Source organism: Dermacentor andersoni, chromosome 10 (genome assembly GCF_023375885.2).
Source record: "Dermacentor andersoni chromosome 10, qqDerAnde1_hic_scaffold, whole genome shotgun sequence".
NCBI classification, from domain to species: domain Eukaryota; kingdom Metazoa; phylum Arthropoda; class Arachnida; order Ixodida; family Ixodidae; genus Dermacentor; species Dermacentor andersoni.
The window spans coordinates 133,860,931-133,882,453 of record NC_092823.1 but is presented as its reverse complement, the minus strand read 5'-3'; the positions used below and the strand labels follow the sequence as shown (position 1 = coordinate 133,882,453).

Genomic DNA, 21,523 nt, shown 5'->3' with positions numbered 1-21,523 from the left:
CGCGTGCTCGTGCAACTTGATTGGCTAATTCATCGAATTTACGTGTTTAGCCTTTATCGCGATTCATTTTATTATCAAGGAGCGGAGGTTTTTTCTTGCATGATAACTCATGCAATTCGTTCATTCATGCATGCATACATTGATTGATTGATTGATTGATTGATTGATTGATTGATTGATTGATTGATTGATTGATTGATTGATTGATTGATTGATTGATTGATTGATTGATTGATTGATTGATTGATTGATTGATTGCAACATGATCCCTCAAGGGCCGGCCACTGGATAGAAACGAGCAGGACAGCGAATGCCGTCAGGGAGGTTTCGATCCCTGCTCGTTCTCCAGGCACACAGAACACGCGAAGCCGTTCGTACGTTGTAATGGGAGCTCGTCATAAAGAGAGCCCGACCAACGGTCCGAAAAGCTTCGTGTGTCTGGCAACGGAAAGTCTTCCGGAAGTATATAGACGAACGTGCGAGGCGGACGCTGTTGCGTGTGCACTATACTAAGCCGTGCTTCATTTCCCCTCGCATAACGTAGCGTAGCAGTACCCCTGGTGTGGTCCCCGAAGAGTCCGGTGTCCCGACATGGCTGTGGCCACGTGTGCCTGGGTGTCAACGGGGTCGCGTGCGCGTGGGTGTTGTTCCTTCTTTTAATGGTAGGTGGCGGTAGTAGCGGTGGCGCGCAGTGTGTGAGTTGTGGTGGTGGCTCAGTAGCCGTCCTTGAGGGGCACCTCCTTCTTGTACGTGGTGCTCTTGATGTGTTGTTGTCCGTACCCGTGTCGGACGCCGGCTCCGACACCGGCGCCCCCGCTGCCCGGCAGGACCATGGTTTGCCCGCTGCCCGCGCCGCCCCCGCCGCTCGCGGGCAGCACCAAGGTTTGGTGTTCGTGTAGTGACCGCGGCGGCGCCATCAGGTAGGGCGAAGCACCACTTACGCCTAGCGGGCTGCCCAGCTGCGCCGACACGCCGGCGATGTACTCCAGGGTGAGCTGCAAGAGACACACACACCGCGCGCTGTCACCCGGCTGGGACCCCGGGGCCGCGTGCGCAGCCGTAGTTCACCGACGCTTACCATGTTGGCGATCTGCTGCCGGACCTGCGGCGAAAAAAATAAATGAAAACAATCAGAGACAATTCCCGTGCTGGAACATTTTATATTCTCTCTCTCTCTTTTTTTTTTTTATAGGCGAAGCTTTTCTTGCACCCGTTTGCACTAACATGGATAAGCCAGAAACGCAGCCACACGACACCTTTGCAACCAGTAGCGTAGCCAGAAATTTATTTCGGAGGGGTTTCTCCGCCGACAACTACCATTCGAATATTCGAATCCTCCCCTCCTTCACCTCTCTCTCTCTCTCTCTCTCTCTCTCTATATATATATATATATATATATATATATATATATATATATATATATAGTGTGTGTGTGTGTGTGTGAAGGAAGACAAACTTGTAGCACTTCCCGGACAAGAATGCTTTAGTAACGAGGATGCACGGTTTCTTTGCTAAGGCGTGCAGCCACTTCGCATCAAATTATGCTATCATCCTTATGTTATTTTTAAACATGATGATATTAAAAAAGCGATATCTTAGTTTACGAATTAATGCATTTATATAAGGAATATCGACGATCTAGCTGGCACATGACATGGAAAAACCAACAGCGCTAAAGAGGGGACCAAACAAAAACATGACAGCGCACATCGTGTGTCTTCCTTTTTGCAGGCAACAGTGTAGATCACCGTTGTTTTCCAGCCAGATCTTCTAGTGAATGGTAGGGCCACGGCTACGTACAGAGGAGGGCGGCCCATATTTTGCAAGTAGCCTGTCACTCAGTCGCGCTTTCCGCGTTGTGGGCATGCTATGTTATTCTACATTTTAAAATACAGGAACGAAGCTTCACGCTAGAACTTCGATAGCATCATATAATGCAAGTTTCACTTACAGTGATCTGCCGTCCTACTTATTTGAAGAGATGTCTGGAAGTAACCGGCCATCGTGGTATTGTTGTCATCACGCGACACATAATGTTATTTGATCACACTCGGGATTTGATGAGGCAGACAGCGACAGACCGAAGCAGGGCTGCTTCCTGTTTAGAAGCCTTTTTGAAATTTACATCAGCCGTGGTTTGCAGTAAAATAAGAAGCAGCAGCTGCGAAAGATTTGAAGGCGTCGTGTCTACTGACAACCATCTATTCTGAAAATTGCCGAGACGTTTAGTTAGGATGGGCTCTCTGCAGCAAGCAACACATGTTACGACGGGATAGGTGAGCCTCAACTAGGCGACTGGCCACGGCTGTCTGGTGTTGAGCGATCAGGCAGTGACGGCACGCTCTCCCTGTGTCCATAATTATCCGCCAACTTCATTCTTGACGCTGTTTATGTGCTCCCCCCCCCCCCCTCACACCTCCTCGTATCCTTCACCCCACTCCCCTTTTTAAGCTTATTTCCGATTAGTCAGTGTCCCTTTCTTCAACATTGACCGGATTGTTGAATGGCGCGGCGGCCCCTAACATTCCTACATTTCTGTTTCTGCGTGGACTTTGACGCCATTCACACACCTGCCCTTCCACCTGTTTGTTGTGGCGGCTTCCTAGCTTCCCTGGTCCAGTACCTCTGTCCTCGATATATTTTGCCGTGCGCAAATCAGTGTTTTGTAGGCCTTTCTTTCTTGTTATGTTTCTTGCCCTGTTTTCATTCTTAACAGCGTGTACAAACTAGCCTAACAGCAAGCTCTTCTCAAGTTTATTAACATAACACATTAACATTATTAACACAAACTTACCGCTGAAGTGGCCGCACTTAGGACTCAGCAAAGCACGATGGAAAAGTTAATGTCAGATATGGCGTTACGTTTCGACGAAATCAATAAACAAGGTGCTCGCGTTGCATCCCTTGAACAATCGGTGAATCTTCTGCATAAAAAAATCATTGACCTAGAGGACCGGAGCAGGCGGTCAAATTTGATTGTTTTCGGGGTACAAGAAGGCAGTGACGAAACTGTTACTGATTTGAAGCAAAAAGTCTTGAGGGACATCTTTTTACAGAAACTTAATGTTACCTGCAACTCGGTAGGGAGAATTCATCGGTTGGGCAAACCTAGCAAAAATAGGCCAGTTATAATATATTTTCAAGATTATAACGAGAAACAGGAAGTATTGAAAAACGCATACAAGCTTAAAGGATCGAGAACGTCAGTTCAAAGCGATTTTTCTCCGGACACGCGCAGAAAGCGGAAACTTTTGTGGGAGAGTGCAAAAAGCGAGAAAGAACTGGGCAAGAAAGTAAAACTTATCAATGATAAGCTACGAGTGGATGGAAAATTGTTTATGTGGGACGAAAACACTAACTCCAGAATAGAATTAAATACTCGTCAAAGCTCATCCGCCCCCCAATGAATTAGTTCGACTACTAAGAATCTACGGGTTTTAAACATAAACGCGCGCAGCATAGTGAACAAAAGTGCCCTGCTTGAGGCTACCCTTTTAAATTACGATCCACATGTTGTTGTGATTACTGAGACTTGGCTGCGCGATGACATTGATAGCACAAGCGTTTTTCCACCTTCTTATCAAGTATTTCGACGTGACAGGCCTTCCAGAGGAGGCGGTGTAGCTGTACTAGTCAAACATAGCATACCTGCTTTTCTACTTCGGCAGATTGAAAATCACGAAAGTATCAGCCTAAACTTTCGCTGTTGGGGACGATCCTTTTTATTATTCGCGGTTTATCGCGCACCTCAGTCACCTACGCAGTTCCTAAATGACCTTTATGCGCATATGTCGACTTTTTCTCAGGATAAAATACTTCTCGTTGGTGACTTCAATCTGCCTGGCGTTAACTGGGATTATTCTGCTTACAGTTACGATCAGAATGTCGATTACTTGATTGATATTATGCTAACTAATAACTTGCAACAAATTGTGACACAGCCGACGCGCTTACAAGAAGATAGTGAAACTATGCTTGATCTCATTTTTATTAGTCGCTCTATTGAAAATTTTGTCACCTCTGTAGAAAAAGGTATTTCGGATCATGAACTTGTATACTTTTCGTGTCCCATGGACCGTTGCGATATTGCCCTAGATAAAACAGTGATTGTAAAGGATTTTTCCCGTGCCAGAGATGAAAGTGTTTTGGACTACTTAGATCACAGGCTGAGTGAATTTGATGGGAATGACGTCGTGGTGCTCTGGAATAAGTTCAAAGAAATGTGCCATTTCTGTCTCGATAACTTTATTCCAAACAAAGTTAAAAAGAAGTCCAAACGTAATCCGTGGATTACACGAAAAGTACTGCAACTTAAACGAAAACTAAAAAGGCTAAGGCAACGGCATGCACTTTGCACTGAGATCCAGAACATTCAAGAGGCCTTGAATCAGGCTGTATTCAAGGCTAAGCAACGGTATTTTCAATATACCCTGCCTAGCTTTATGCGCAGTGCACCAGGAAAATTCTGGAACCATCTGGCTAGCACAAAGAAACCCATTGACTGCATTGTACACAATGGTGTAACGGTTACTGAGAAGCGATGTATAGCAGAACATTATAATCAATTTTTTCACAGCGTATTTTCAAGTGCCCCGAACCATGTACCCTTCAGCCGTACCCCTTGTTATGTTGATCCTGCTGTTATATCGACGAGCGGTGTGGTTTCTATGCTGTTAAATTTAAAAACGAAATCATCACCAGGACCGGATAACATCCCAAATGCCTTTTTGTGCCGCTATGCAGAAATGGTTGCACGTTTTCTAGTGCGCATTTTTGGTGTATCTTTATCTTCAGCCGCCCTTCCCAAAGATTGGCGATCGGCTCGGGTTGTACCGGTGCTTAAGAAAGGCGAAGCGACATTAATAACGAACTATCGACCGATTTCCCTTACTTCATCTTGCTGCAAACTATTGGAACATATTATAGCTAACCAGATAAAAGAATTCTTAAGTGACAACAGCATCCTCACACCGGTACAGCATGGCTTTAGGAAGGGGTTTTCCACCGTCACTCAGTTAGCTTCAGTCATCCACAGCTTTGCTAGCATTCTTGATAAACCTGGTCAGATTGATGTTGTATTTCTGGATTACAGAAAAGCATTTGATCTTGTTTGTCACCATAAGCTAATTGAGAAGCTCGAAATAATAAAACTGCCGCCATACTTAATTAGCTGGATTTCTGCATACTTAACTAAGCGCACACAATTCGTCAGCATAAGCGACTGCTCTTCAGATGAAGTGCCAGTTACTTCCGGTGTTCCTCAAGGAAGCGTGCTTGGCCCTTTGTTATTTTTAATATATATTAATGATATTGTAGAAGTAATCGCTCAACCCGTTCAATTAAGATTGTTTGCTGATGATTGTGTTTTATTTAATGAAATTAAATGCCACGAAGACCAAGTCCTCTTAAATTCTACCCTTCAGAGCATTAATTCCTGGTGCCAGCAGTGGAACATGGAGCTCAACATTAATAAAACAGTTTCTATGAGAATTACTAAAAAAAAGTACCCTTTACTGTTTACTTACGATCTTGCATCTCAACCCTTATCCGAAGTCGAGGAATATAGGTACCTGGGGGTTATCATAACGCACGATCTTTCCTGGAATAAACATATCTCTACTACATGTGCTTCAGCTTTAAGAAAACTTGGTCTGCTCAGGCATAAATTAAATATGGCACCTCCAGAAACCAAGCTGTTGGCTTACAACACTATTATAAGGCCTACACTAGAATATGCGGCAATTGTTTGGGACCCGCACACGAAACGCAACATCGATGCATTAGAAAAAATTCAGCGAAAAGCTGTGCGCTTTATATTTTCTAAATACCGTCCAACAGACTCTCCCTCAAACTTAATGAAAATGAATAATATACAAACACTAAAATTGCGGAGGAAGATTGAAAGGATTAAGTTCCTCTATCTGCTTCAGAATAATCGGCTATCTCTTAATCCGCAGCAATACATACAACGACCAGCAGGGCGATTAACAAGGCACCGGCACGCCAAGTCATTAACTCCGTATTTTGCCAGGACCAACACCTTTAAATATTCCTTGTTTCCTCGCACAATAACCGAATGGAATAACTTGCCCATATCGCTTCTTACTGACACAGACAGCATTGAATGCGTTGAAAGCTGAACATGCGACAGTTGAAAAGTGTTGTTTGCTCCTTTTTATCTTGTCTTGTTGCAGTGTTTCTGAAATTGTTTAAATTTTCTTTTTTTTTTTTACTGTTACTGTTTTTTTTTTACTCTTACTGTTTTGCTACTCATGTATTCTTGCATTTCCTTGTTGTTGTCTTTTTCTGTATTTCTGCCCCTCCTGCAAGGGCCACTACAAGGCCTGCAGTATTTTCTAAATAAAATAATAAAAATAAAATAATGAAAGTCAGAGACAAGGGAAAGAAAAAGAAGAAAAAGAAAGGGGGAGGGCTTATTATGCGTGTCATAGACAAGCAAGGCGCATTATTCTCGGAATGTCTTTCTTGCGCGCAGCGTGGTCAAGGATTGGGTTAAGTACCAGAAATGAGAGGCTCTCTGACGACACGAAGGCCTGGCGGGGAGTAACGATGCCTCCAATTTATACATGCCCTCGTCCCATCTTTATCTGTGTGTGGAAATTTTAGCACTGACCCACCCCTCAGTGGTTAACACGATCCGGAATGAGGTATAGGCGCGCCATGGGTGGGGCCGCAATGTTCTGTGCATGGGGGAGGGGATCGCCCCCATGACAAACCCCAACCCCCTTCGGACCGCCACTATCCCTTGCCCTGCTTCCACATTCAAGCTTCCCGTTTCATCCATGTCGCTCTTTCAAAGCCCACCTGCTGAAACTTTCTGTTCTGTGGGGAAGGGGGAGGGGCGGAGTCGCCAGAAATTCTCGGGCAAGGAGGGGATCGACCCCCCCCCCCTCCCCCGCTACGCCAATGTTTGGAACGCTCATCCAGACTCTGGCATTGGTAGAGCTGACGCAGAATACATAAACATGCGTAGGACATAGCGTTGTCTATCGAAGTGCTTAGCTCGAATATGAAAAGGCTCGGGTACAGCTAAGGAATGGCACCGGATGCAGTGACGCGTTTGAAAAGTGTTGGGTAGATTTCAGACAGTGGAAAAAAAAGTGTTCTGTTGCTTCCGAAGTGCTTGAGAACTCACTTATGAAGCTTGGCTGTCTTGAATGCATGAGTTAATGAAATTTTCGTACATCTGCAGATGCCTTTTTTCTCTCCTGAAAATCAATAAAATGGCCTATTTCTGAAACACGTAACTGAAATGTGCGCAACATCCGCACGCTTGCATTTCCCCCCCTTTCTTGGAAGCTCACCTTTACCATTGGCACTGTTCCATCTGTCACCTGAATGCTCCAACATTGCGAGCTGGTGGGCATTTTTTCCTTGACAATATAGCGTTCTTCGACGGGTTTGTAGTTTTGCAAAAGTATACTGGACAGAAGAAATCATGCTGCGCCAAACGAAATAAATATTAATTTCCTCACTCAAAAATTACATTTGCATACTGGTACATGACGATCTAAAGCAATCTCGAATATTACCACAATATGATAAAGCTCAGTACATGAGCTCCTTGCGGATAACGAACTTTCAATAAAGCATCTATACTTTGAGTGCGCAGAAAAGCTCAGTTATTTAGCATAAATGAGCGGATATATGAACCAAGAAGTGGGTATTGCGCCGAACTTTGTCGACTTAGTCGACGCGATATCTTACAAATGAGCCGTTAAGATTGCGAGTGAAGCGTTAAGATTGTACTTCGGTCCTCAAGTGACGTAGCTTGTCGTCTGACTGAGTCGATGTGACGTCTTGTGAATGAGCCACGAGATCGTGTTTGGAACTCTGGCAACTATAGCTGTAGTTTCGTTTGCAAACGACATATATATCTTGTTTTGTTTTGTTTTGTTTTTTGCGTTTGTTGGCCTAGTATACCGTATTTACGAAATTAGCGCACCAAGTGTTATAAGAACGCTAATTTGAGAGCACCGCGCAATAATTGGGAGCGCCAGCAAACGAAAGTAAATGCAGCGATTCTAAACGGCACCGAAAACACCACCAGTGACGCGCAAGATCAGAAGAATCAGTAGATCAGAGTGGAGGAAAAGAACTAGGAAGCTTACCAGCAAGTATGCGGCCTGTAGGGTTGGCAACACAGCAACAAAGAAGGTCAAGCGGAAAGTCAGAGAGGCCGAAATAATCTCATGGGTGGCGGCAATGGAAAAGAAACCTGCCATGAGTAACTACTTAAGAGGAAAAAAACTAAATCAGGAAAGAAACCATTTATGATAACTCAAAGGGAAGCTCATTACTTTTCGAAGCGAGATCGGGATGCCTTAGAACACGCACCTATAAAGCGAGATATAAGAAGGAAGAAGAAACATGTGCTTGCTGTGGTAAGACTATGGAAAATATGGAGCATGTTTTATTAGAATGTGAAGACTGTGAAGACTGTGAAGACTGTGTCTACCCAGCGGTCGATTTAGGCACCACTGGCCTCCTTGAAACCCTTGGGTTCAGCGGGAGCAGTGGTAAAACAAACATGTCCGCAATAGGCATTAGTAAGAAGCGATTGGAGGATTGGTGGAAGAAAAGTAGGGAAACGACAAAAGACGGAGACGTACAAAAGCACAGTTCGCAATAGGGGATCAGAAAATTTGGGTGTGGGAGTTCATAGTGCTTTTTTTTTATTGTTTGACCTAGGTAGAACATTAGGCAGTATAAAAGCAAGAGCTTAGTTGCGCAACCCACCGCCCCGTTCCAAAGGGGACGGTCCATCATAACATCCATCTATCCACCCATGAGCGAGGAGGGCTTCTCCCCAAAGAACCTCCCGTTGTGGAGAAGCGAGCTTTGACGAGCGCTTGCGCCCGAGCTATGCGCATACGCACACGAGGCTAGCTTCTGAGACCCGTTCGAGGTGCGATGTACAGGTTGCCTTCTGCAACGCAGAGCATGTTCAGGCGTGAACCAGATGTGAGCACCCTCACAAGGATGGATGAGTACTTGCCGGCCATGATACTCACGACAGTCGTCATTATACTTCGCTCTTTTGCATGCGCATTCACTGCGGGGAACTAATTATTTCATTTCAGAATTCTCATAGAACAATAGCGTCGTAAACAATTCTGAAAGAACCATCCAAATGTAGCCGGAGCGACCTTTTTCGACCATCCGAACATTAAAGTTCTTGGAGCGCTACATATTGGGGGTTCGGTCCCCGCCGGGGACAAGTTATCTTTTTGTCCTCTTTCATTTCGGAACCCCTTATCTTCATTGTATCTTACATTTTCAATTTCAACCACAGTGCCTGCGACTGCGTCTCCCATCGCTACCGGACTGCCACAACCCTATTTCGCTTTCTTGCGCAGTATCTAAGAGGGAGCAACCCTTTCTTTAATTGCACTTAGGCTGGCCTTGCATGTTGTATTCGCTTGCGCAGATGACAAGTAACTTGACTATAGCAGCACGTACTGGTAAGTCATCGCCCCAACTACACAGCGGTGCAAACTTTGTGAGGCACCGACATGCGGAAGCGGCATGGAACATAGTTTGCACGTCAATGTACCGAGTGTGCTAGCTAACATAGAGCAAGTTTTTCTTTTTTACCGAAGCCTTTTGTGCGGATAAAATCAACTGTATGTTAGCAAACTCGTCAAGTCCTCTAGTATATTTGCGTTCTTATTTAATAAATATTTAGTATTGATAAGACTAGTGTCATTAGACTTTATGGTCACGATGTCCATACATGATTTGTATAGAGCACATTTGTAAAAATCACTTTCAGTTGTTAGCGACGCGCTGCCTTTTGCATTTCAGTTCAAATTTTCAGTCCATTCACTTCTGACAGTGAAGCTGTCAGTTTTCCCATATATACACATAACAGACGACGAAGCAATACAGCACAGAGGGGAGGGAGGAAAGAGAAACGTAGAAGGCAGGGAGGCAGAATAACGTCCGGTTGGCTACCCTACACCGGGGGAGTGGGAAAGGGGAGAACAAAGATCACAGGGAGAGAGAGGAGGGAGGAAAGAAAATACAGCACAGAGGCGTGCCGAAATGACAGGCACGATGATGTTGCCCCGTTTATATGAAACCAAAAGCAAACTTTTTTTTTTTGCGCTTAGAAGTCAGCCTTTGTAGCGCCTAAACAGTGGATTGCGTGGGCAGTCAAAGGTTTCGCGGCCTTTGCTTTGTGTGCAGCAAAAAGCTTCGCAAACAAGTGAAAGGTATGTTTTCAAGGGCTGCCTCAAACATCGTATTTAGGATGTGGTCATAAAGCCTATTATTTAAATATATGTTAATTATTTACTTCTCTTTACTTAATAAGAGCTTCGGTGGGATGAGAAAAACACCTAATCTGAAATAGCAGTTGGATCCAAACACTTCAAGAAGTATAGAGACACTAATTGATCGACTGCGCCTTGGAACAACGTGCAAAAAACATTTTCCTATACCGCGTAAAACGGGCGTCATCCTCTGCTTTCCCCTGTGGCAACGCCAATGAAGATGTTCGCCATCTACTCATCGGCTGCCCCAGACATGCTGCGTGTAGACGGCAGTTAGACAAAGATCCACACGCAAGTGATTCCCACAAACCTTTCTCTATAGTAAATTTGCTCGCCCGTTGGCCGGCCGTAACAGCACCGGGAACAGCATTGGATGCGCTAGAACATTTCTTTGAAAAAAAAAAAAAAAAACGTGTACTGATTGCATTGCCTCAGTAAGCAGTTACGTAAGCGGAACCCAATTTCGTCATTTCTATTTACGTGCGCTTGTTGCCTAGTACAATGTGTGTCATACTATGCACCAGTTGTGCAGTTCGGGCACAGATGCCCCCGTCAGGCTGTACTCTGCACTTTTAGCTCCTGTACCTTTCTTGAAATGTGTCAAGAAGACGTAATAAATCAAATGAAATCGAATCTTCGAGCGTCTCGTGTGATGAAGCCGACTTTCGACTGCTGTGTGCCTGTGTTATGTCATTTGGGTATTTTCTCCATCCGTGCGGCTGTTTATCTTAGACCGCACAGCCTCGCGTACATGTTCAGAAACTCAGTGCGCGCGCATATGTCGAGATTCAGCGTAACGCGTGATATAACTCGCCCTCGCCTTTTATCTCTGTATTCGCCAGGACTATGCGACTGTATATGCATGCCTTAGTTACTCTCCTTGGCTAACTATGCTCTAGGTTTCACAAGCCTGTGACGTTTCTTCTTATCTTAGAATATTTCTATTATTATATTAACCATTATATTAAAAGCAGTAGTCATCAAAATCAGGATTAAGCAAATATTTGTATTTTATTTTAATTTCCCGAACAACTTAATGAACGTTTGGCGACACCACCCCAAAATTCTCCAAGCAGCCGCTTTTCATATCCCATTTGACACAGCTTGCTAGTTAATAGCTTAATTATTCTAAAATAATTCCATTAATGTCGTCGAAAATGAAAGACAAATTTTGTCTAGCGACATTCACCTACTTTTCCGCAAGACGGCCGCTAAATCTTTGACGTCACGCAATGGACGTCATTGGTGCCGTGGTTTGGCAAGCTCGGCCTTCAGTTGCGATTTTGTCCGCATACAGTTACTGTTTTGCTGCTGATCAAACGCCACGGCTATGGAGCTCCAGAAGAGTGATTGAAGTGCGTTCTTTAATTGAAACTCGGGCTGCGCCACGTCCTGCTGGAAGTTTGTTGGCGCGGGTTAGCTGGCAAGGAAAAATTAACTAGCGGTAAGAGTGTGCGAATATTCGAAACTTTCGAATAACGAATCGAGTAGTGTCATATTCGATTGGCTCTTCGAATTCAACAATCAATATTCGTAGATGCTAATATTTTTCGAATACTTTTGGAATATTTGAGAACATAAACTGCGCCCAAATAAATGTAAAATTGTAGCAAAGGTGCGGTAAATTTTCACCCCCGCGGACGTAGTAAAAACATAAAACCCGAGAACTAGCGTAGTAGTGCAGGCTACGTCACTAGGCGGCCATATTTTATAGACTGTCCAGCAATCATTCGCGCTCTCTGAAGAGCCAAGTCCGTGCGAAGAAACTACTTGTTTACTCCTAATGCTTCATTTGTGCTTTTAATAAACAACTCTTCAAACGTACTAAGTAATGACAGCAACTTGCTAACAATACTGGGATGTGAACATCATTTTGTATGACTTGTATTACCAGTTATTCATTATTCGAAAGCTATTCGAAAAGGATTTCATATTCGATTCGATTAGCTTAATTCTGATGCTATTTTATTCGTCTTCAATTCGGTCTCAGAAATCACTGTTCGAACACCCCTAATTAGCAGAAAAACCCGCCCACTGAACAACGTCAAGCTTCCTAGAACTGGTACAACGCAACATACAAAGGAAGAAACAAGCCGAGCCGGCCAGATAAAGGAACAGAGCGCTGTACCAGTTCTAGAATGCAATACTAACTCGCCCAATCCTCAACCCTAGTCAAACTTCCCTTTCCAAATTTCTGGAGGACGCAAACCACAGCAGTAGCTCGGCCATCGCTGCAGTGTGCCGCTTATAAGACGCAGCACTGGGCACATCGACGATCACTGCACGTGTGCATCAGCGCCAGCAACAAAAGAAAACGAAGGGCCAGGGTTCCGGCGGAGCTGTTGCGTGAATGAAACGGTGGCCTCACCACTCGTTTACACACACACACACACACACACACACACGCACACGCACATATATATATATGTATACACGATGCCGCTAGGTCTAACGACGGCAAGAGCGGCGCATTTATTGTTTAGGGCGGGATGACCGACAACAATTAAGGAGCACGTCATATGTCCCGTGACAGCGGCCCATTCCCACTGTGAATTTGCTTAACCACATAGCGAGAGTGTACAAAGGCGAAGCTGGCTTAAGAGAACTGGTCATTCCGTGTACTGGACCTTTGCCTCCCGCGCATTTCTCAACGTATGTCTCGATCTCCAGCGAACTGAGTTAGGCCTCGCTTGGATGTTGTTTTATCTGACTTCTGCTAGCTATCTAGCGCATAACGGCGCAGTTACGATGCGGTTGTGTTGCGTGACGCGTTTTCTTTCTTTCCTTTTCCTTTCGTGGACGGGAAGGGGGCAGTTTTTCGAGGGATTTATGGCCGTGTCCGTAAAATCGTGAGTGTTGGTCGTGATTCGAGAGTCTCCTGGACAAAGCGGGAGAGTTGGCAGGTATGCCTATGTTATGCGATCCGCGTGCCTGTGGCATGGCCATTTAAGAATGCTCGGAAACATTACGAACGAATCAGAACAAGCAAACGCGTTTGTTGATTCATCGTTGGTATCAGTCCAGGGCGTGCTTCTGTCAGGAAATCGCACGGTATCACGACCTAGCAGCCTTGAAGCACAGTGACGCGGTAGGACCACCATGGGTAATGCAAGTAAATTGACTTCCCGTGCATGTTGATGTCACATCAGAATAATGCTTTTAATAGGGCTGTTAGTTATGACGTCATGGTCGCCTCGCCCTTGCGTGACGTCCGCCGCGGCAGCACCCGAGGAGACCAAGATGGCGCGCGTGACAAGGAGAGCTTAACTCACCATCATGAGGCCGTACTGGAGCCTCTGCTTGTCCTGCGTGAGGAAATAAAAACAAAGAAATAAGGTTCGTCGAATACGTTTCAAGATTTTGCACAGCACTCCTGATAGTGCTGTACAGCGAGGATGTCTTTTCTGGTAGTGACAGCGTGTGCATCTAAGGCGTTACGGACAGGATGACACTCAGCACCTAGAGTGTCGAAGTTCGAATGGCCACTGCAATGAGACTAACTCAGTGAGACTAGCATCACTGTCGAAACGTCACCAATCGAGACTCCTCGTCCCTCGATGCCCTTGAGCACTCGCATCCTACACGGCCTGACGACGATTGTAGTTGCGACACGCTAGCAGAACCAGACATGGCGCGTGTATACATATGGCCGCAAACGCGCACACTCACCGCCATCTGCTCGTTCCAGCAGCCCGGCGACTGCGCCCGGCTTCCGAGCGCGGCGAAGGCCAGCAGGACAGCGACGACTACGACGACTGGTGCCATGGCGCGACTGGAGGCGTCCGGGCCCTGGTCCTAGTCTATATACGAGGCGCCTTTCTTCGCGGCGCCGGGGAGGGGCCCTTTGAACCCCTCCTTTTTTCTTTTTTCGCAGTCCCGTGAAAGGGCCTTTGAGCGTGGCTCGCAGCCAGCTGAGGCACCCATTCGCGGACGGTCACGACCGCGGCCTCACAAAGGCTGGAGGTGTCCACAGATCCGCGCTTTCACGGCCGCCGCAGGAATCGCGCGCGGTTTGATCGCCGCCGGGGCCTGCTTAGCCCTGCCATTGGCTACTGTTTCCTCTTTCACGCGCATCCCGACAAACGAGCAGGATGCGTGTAGAGAAAATGTTGCCCTCGGCCCCCGCGCTCGGCCGCGGCAGCTGCACGTCGTCCAAGGACCAACGAAGCGCTCGTTCCAGACACCCTTCCTCCGCAAGTAGCTTAAGCACAGCCCGCCAACCGAAATATCTATCGCGTCGTGAAAAGGGGCGCCGCTACTACTCGTTTGCGTCCGCGCCGCCAACGGCCCAAGGATTGTCCGACCCCGCGCTAAAACAGCTGACCGGTCCTCGGCGGTGTTTGCCTCGCCGCGGAGACACACAGCCACGGGCTTGCACGTGTCCTTGTTTGCCCGCGGCAAACAGCGGTTTATTGCCCACGCGCTCTTGTTGCCTGGTCAATGTCGACCGAGGGGCTCCTGTGCGTGTCCGCACGGGAGCCCACGCGAATCCACACGCGTGATTTCGTTCAGCGACGATGTCTGTCCGGCTCCGCCTTTAGGTCTAAACGAGACCCAACAGTCATCTGAATTTGTTCCCCGGCGCCTCCAGGTGGCACCGCCTCTCTCTTTAAAGAGACTCTGCCCAGTTAAAATGAGGCGCACTGCTAAATAGAACATGCATATCCAAAAATGCTGGTCCGCAGGTCACCAACGAGTCATGTACCGTCAAGGTATATATAACCAGCACAGTGGCACGAGCCGGCAGGGAACAGGAGGAGGATGAGATTTCAGCGAAGAGAAAGGAGGAAAGCCCGACCTGGAGAGCTTCTCTGATCTGCTATACACTTCACAGGGGTAAGGGGGAGAAACAAGGAGGGACAGGTGACTGTGGCTACAATACAACGAGCTATCAATACACAGGTTGTCCAATACGCTTATGTGCACTACATGCGTACTACGCACAGTAGTAATGTGTCCATACAAGACGTTCTCGCGCAAGCACATTTCACAGTCTTCACGCCACATATATGTTCTAGAGACGAGCGCCTATGCCCGTCTCGCATAGAAAGATCAGCGGGAATTCTATGGTCCGGTGGGCGTGGTCAAACAGCCACATTGCGCCCAAAATCTTATCCTCTGAGCAGGGCCAGGAGTCTAGAAGGTTAGCAATAAAGTTGGGTTCCCTTCGCTCTACCGCATATCGAGTGCACCCTCAAAGTATGTGGTCTACAGCCTCTGGAGTGTGATGGGTGTGGTATAGTCAGGGTACCGTTACCGTCATGATCTTGAGAAGGTATCGGCGAGTGTACGCGACGCCGAGCTGTAATCGATGGAGTAGTGTTTCCTGGCCTCTCCGAAGTCCAAGTGTAAGGCGTACACGTAAACCAACGTAAAGTCCACGAAGGCGTTCATGTCGATGGTTGTGGGATCATCCTATTGCCGCGCCGTAGAGGCTTTTTTTGGAGTTAAAGAGAGCAAAGCGTTGATTTCATAGCGAGAAAAATTAACTGTTATAATCTCCCCGTCAGTGTGTGTAATGTTTGCCTCTGCGTCAGCCTGTTCATTTCCAGATATTCCACAATGCCTAGGTATCCACTGCAGCACGATAATATGCCCATATTGAGAAGCCTCGGTAAGCAGAGTCATGTTGTAAATCAGAGGATCGTACGTTATCCCTTGCTTCATATAATTGCATATCAGTTGCAGTGCCGGCATGTCATAACATAATTCCGCGCATTTCGTGAGGCTTTGTTTTACTGGGCAGCGAGTGAGTGAGTGAAAACTTTATTGAGCTCTAGTAATTGTGTTCTTCTGCGGCTGGGGCGGATTCTTCGGGGGAATCTTCCTCTTCGTGTCCCTCCCCCGGAGTTCTTCGCCCGCTGCTTCGTCCGTCCTCTATCGCAATGGGCGGCTGCCCTCAGTCCACGGCTCCGCTGGCTTCTGCTGACCGTCGTGCACGCCGCACTAGACCTAGCGAACTGTTCCTCGAACACTGGACAGCTCAGCATGTGGTGCCATGGGGTGGCCATGTCTATCAAAACATCGGGTAGCCTGTATCGGGGACGCAGTCGCAGTGAGTACGTGAGTCGTCTTGTGCGTGCCGCAGACGGTGTATGGGCACTGTACAGGATACATAAATGACGTAACCAAATGCACAAGCTACATTTATTCTCTCATAAGAAAGCTTACATGTCAACTCATGTTGCAGTTAGTGGTCATCTTGCAGTCTATTAACTTGCAATCGCGCTCGCCCCTGTTCGTATACTCCCTATTTGCCGCGTGGTAAAGGACGGACGCGAATTGGAGTCCCTCTGTGTTGCTGCCCGAGCCTCCTCACGTAAATTCCGAATCCTGCATGTCGAACGCGAGGGCGCTGTCGTCGAGTAAGTGTGAAATTTCTGCAACAAAGTGCATAATTGTAGGCATTGTAGCTTGTAATGAGTATCAGTAGGAATTTGACAAATTGTATCTAATTATGCCCGGCTTAGTGAGCTCTGTTGTGGCTCAGGGTGGCGTTATAGGGCAAGGAATCCACCAAGCGCGTTGACTGCTACGTCAGGTTGTAAGAATGAAGGAAAAGGGGTTTATTGGCTTAGTTAGCACGACTCTAGTTACGGAAGCCCACTCCACGCAGGAGCAAGTTTCACGTGCGAGTTCACATCAGGACCCTCTGGCCACTGCCCGAAAAGTCTCTGCCTTTAATACGGTCGTCTTCCCTCGGCAAATCGACTAGGGAATTTGAAGATTGTCCAACAGCAAATCACAATCATCGACTCCGTTGCGACTTCACGCACTTGCTCGCAACACTCCGCAGTAACTCCGCCTCCGAAGCCCGATGGTATGTATTGTGGGGAGATACGGGTTTCTCCTCCGTACTCTTGGGACAAAGGAACGACAACACAGTAGTGCCAACAATCACAAGGGCATTTATTGCACCTATCATAGATCAATGCCAGCTAGCCGAGTGGCTATCCACAAAACATGCCGATGGGCGCGCGACAAATCTAGAAGTCCGACTCACCGCGAGCGAGCGAATATGTTCGCCCCATGCTGGATCCCAACGCCTGGTCGTTCGCGTGTTCGGTCACGCCAACGGAGGCGCGCTCGAAGGCCGCCACGCGAGGCGGTCTCGCAGAAGCATCGTCGGCGCGGCACGTCCGTCGCGCTCGCTTCCCGAACCCAAAGAGACCAAGCGCCTTCCCTTTCGGCGCCCAAGTAACCCCGCAGCAGCGCGACAGTCGCGCCATCTCTCGCACCGCGCCTGTACCACTCGACCGCCGCGGGCATCACGCAGGCCACGCGGCGAAGCCGCACTACAGGAGGCGCGCTATGCGGGAAAAACATCAGGGGAGGCGCGAGGGTCGCGCATCCCCACATCCCCCCAACCTTAAATCACTTCTTATTCCGGCGAAACATGTGACACGGTCTAACATTAACCCGTGCTTCGCGAACAAGGTGGTACATGCAACAGTGGCCGCGCCGGGGAAATGTCCACACGCTGTCCGTAACATGCGAGCCGACTGTCCTTGGGGTACACCGCTGGCGTCCGCCGGTCACAGCAGCAGCTTTGCGACTCGACGGCACGATCCCAGGCCAGGACTCCGGAGACGACGACGCAGTAGTCGTTACGAGCAAGCGTCGCTCGCGCCGACGCGCCCTGCTGGCAAGAGCCGCCGTAGCTGTCGGTGACCGCTGGCTCCTTTGTCCGCCGCCGAGGGTTGTGAGCTGGATGCAGGAGGCCGCCGAAGTCGCTGCGCCGAACTGGCCACAGCATCACCATCGCCCGGGGTGACTCGATCGTAGTCCGGGGCAGCAGCGCAGACGATGTGCAGGTGACAGCAAGCCAGGGGTGACTCCAATCACGCTGCGTAAACTCAACACACTCGGCAAACACTACAGTAGTGCAAGGGAGAGGAATTCTGCATGCGCATCGCCCACGTGGTACGATGTTCAACTCGGCTAGCAAAAGATCGGGCAGCTACTCAGATGCTAAGTTTACGTGAACGAAGCTCGCTTTCTTGAGTCGAACGAGTAATTTCAATTCGTGCGAGGCTAACTAGAATGAGGGAAGCAACTTGCAACACCTCAACGCCACGGTCCACCAGGTTGTGTCCCTCCACGTGCGACAGGCAGCTTCGTAAAGCCTTAGGCCTAAAGCGTCGCTACTCTGACAACAACCGGCATCCAAAAACAACACTCAAAATGAGCGCAAAACAGGCAGCCGCGAGGAGACGTTAGCTCTGTGAGGTGGTCCTACTCCGCTCGGTGCACACAGCATCCGAGTTGACGGCGCCCACCGTCCCAGACGGTGTCGGAGCGCCCGGTGCCAGGCCGCAATACCAGTCAGCCCGTCGTGGCACCCGTGGCCCGCGGCCACCCGGCTCCCAGAGCCGCGACTTCATCCGAGTCAAAGAGATAGAAGAAGCTATTTACATAAGAAATTCGGACCACCCACGAGGCTTCCGTACTCACTCGCTTCAGGCTTGCCACTGCTCCGCGGGCGCTCAGCCTCGCTCTCCCAGGATGCAGACCACGTGGCTCTCGTACTGACGAATGTCATTAAAAAAAACACTTGCGAAAAGGCTTAGTATGTTGACGTGTTCAAGCACACTACAGCCACCGCCGCCTCGCTCAAGAAAGCACGCCGCCAACGCTAGCGATCAAAATCCACGCTAGCCCTATGCTTCGGTTCAAAGGTCTCGAACGAAGCAAAACTGTTAAATCTATCGTCCGATGCCCCAAGAGGTCCACGTTGGGCAGCCAGATGTGGGGAGATACGGGTTTCTCCTCCGTACTCTTGGGACAAAGGAACGACAACACAGTAGTGCCAACAATCACAAGGGCATTTATTGCACCTATCATAGATCAATGCCAGCTAGCCGAGTGGCTATCCACAAAACATGCCGATGGGCGCGCGACAAATCTAGAAGTCCGACTCACCGCGAGCGAGCGAATATGTTCGCCCCATGCTGGATCCCAACGCCTGGTCGTTCGCGTGTTCGGTCACGCCAACGGAGGCGCGCTCGAAGGCCGCCACGCGAGGCGGTCTCGCAGAAGCATCGTCGGCGCGGCACGTCCGTCGCGCTCGCTTCCCGAACCCAAAGAGACCAAGCGCCTTCCCTTTCGGCGCCCAAGTAACCCCGCAGCAGCGCGACAGTCGCGCCATCTCTCGCACCGCGCCTGTACCACTCGACCGCCGCGGGCATCACGCAGGCCACGCGGCGAAGCCGCACTACAGGAGGCGCGCTATGCGGGAAAAACATCAGGGGAGGCGCGAGGGTCGCGCATCCCCACAGTATATGCGGCAGGATGGCAACCTGCGAATCCAGGGTCGCAGTCGTTGTTTGGTAGCGTTGGATGGGACCCTCACCCCCTTTGATCCTTAGTTCAGCCTGTCAGGTAATGGTGGGGTTGGTGGCCTTTTGTTGACCCGTCTAGACTCGGTGTCCATGCTGCGTTGATTTCTGGATAGGCGCTGATGGATTGGCGGTTGTTTGCCTTGTGACATACATACAATTAACGGCTTCGTAGTGTTGAGACGTAACAGCTCTCTCAAACGCGATTGCTCCTACTCGAATCGACAAAGGTACTGCCGAGATACGCGCCTCTGAGCGCCTCACACGAGGCTAAATTTAGTTCCGATTACGTCATGCATGGCGCGACAATGGCGCCCTGTGCAGACGACACATTCATGATCGAGTAAGGGTTCCTAATTGCTCTACACAACGATACCAAAGTAAAGCACGTGAGCAGTACGGTTGCAAAGATTTAAGCGAAGATGCCGTAACATGTTTTCGTTACTCGCGGTTTTATCAGCGACCCCCTCTGACCGATTTGAAAGAAGTTTCGCGTCAAAATAATTCCTATACTCATGCGGAAGCGGAGGAATAAGTTGATTGTGTAAAAGAAGCATCCCGTTTACGAAAAACATCGTTCCTTGGTTGTCAGGGGGCTTCTGTAAACGTTGTGTTCAAATCATTCAAAACGCTTTCAGCGTCGCACTGCGTAATGACTGCGTTTTATGGCTGCTCGTCTGCGTGGCGTTAACTCATAAATACTTATTGAAACCTTTTAGCTTTCGTTGTGGACTAACCGGCGGTTTCTTTCGTGTCTAACTGTCTTTTTTGGGGCCAATGCCGCAGATAGTGCTGTCTAACACAGAGGTGAAAACTGACGCTGCGCCTCCGGTCGAAGATGGAGACGATGTCGTCTGAGACGATGCGCCCCTGGTTGCATCACGCGGCACGGGGTGGTAGAGCGCCCGCCTCAGCTGCGGGAAGTAAAATCATGGTGTAGAGCGTCTGCCTCGTATGCGGGAGGTAAGTGGATCAAATCCTGGTGCCGCCAGAAACCCACCATTTCGTTTTTTTTTAATTGGTAGAGATGTACCACGACCTGGAGCTCGGTTGTTTACATGCATGGGTTTTTCAACTCGAGAGGGTATAGACAGTGTCATCGAGCGAGGAGGATAGGGCGCGCGGAGAGCCTTTCCTGCTCTCTGGCTTGGGCGATCCGGCGCGGCGCTGCTTGAAAGTATTGCTGTCGCGTGCTGCGGAACGATTTCGAGATGTTTTAGATCGTACTTTGTGAAATTTACGCCATGTCCGTTCATATAAGGTCGTCAGGGCAGCCTTTCGGTGCATCGGTAACTACAGTAGGCGGAAATATCTCTTGGGGGCGCAAAAATGTGACGCGCTTTATCAGCCGCGGTGTACGCACATTATCAGTCGCGGTGTGTGTATCTGTTGTGAACTATTTTGCTTATATCGGTTGTAATTCTACAAAGAAAACCGGTGTCTCTGTATTAGCAGCATGAAATGGTAAATCTGCTCGCTACTGATCGCTTGGCGTAGGGAGTAAAACATAAAGCATAAGAGCGCATGCTCGTGCACCACCAACCTAAGGCAACCACGAAACATCTAAGCGGCAGGCGCTATCAAATATTTGTGATGCACCGGCATCGTTCTCGCGTATTTCAAGTCTAGTAGGCTTCAAATTACCATATGCCTACGCTAGCCTTCCTGCATGAGGCCGATGGCGCTGCTCAACACAACGATCACTGCGGTTGGTGAACCAGCACGGTACATATGTAAGCTGTGCGCTTCGGCATTGCCTTTTTGCCCCCTAAAGCGCTATAATATTTGAGAGGGATCGCATAAAAAGAATGCGATGCCTATTTTTCAGGACAAAATTTCCGTAATACGTGTGAGTGCATCGTAGAGAACGAAACGAACACAACCGAA

At 48.4% G+C, this 21,523-nt stretch overlaps 1 protein-coding gene across 1 annotated transcript; it reads right to left on the bottom strand.

The window, feature by feature from the left end:
* Positions 1-493: 493 nt before the first annotated feature.
* LOC126545141 (uncharacterized) lies at positions 494-14,091 on the bottom strand. Its single transcript, XM_050192873.3, has 4 exons — positions 13,968-14,091; positions 13,571-13,603; positions 1,079-1,102; positions 494-995 (listed from the first exon to the last, which is right to left on the bottom strand). The coding sequence occupies exons 1-4, from the start codon at positions 14,061-14,063 to the stop codon at positions 714-716; spliced, it is 435 nt and encodes a 144-aa protein (XP_050048830.1). The 5' UTR covers positions 14,064-14,091; the 3' UTR covers positions 494-713.
* Positions 14,092-21,523: the final 7,432 nt, after the last annotated feature.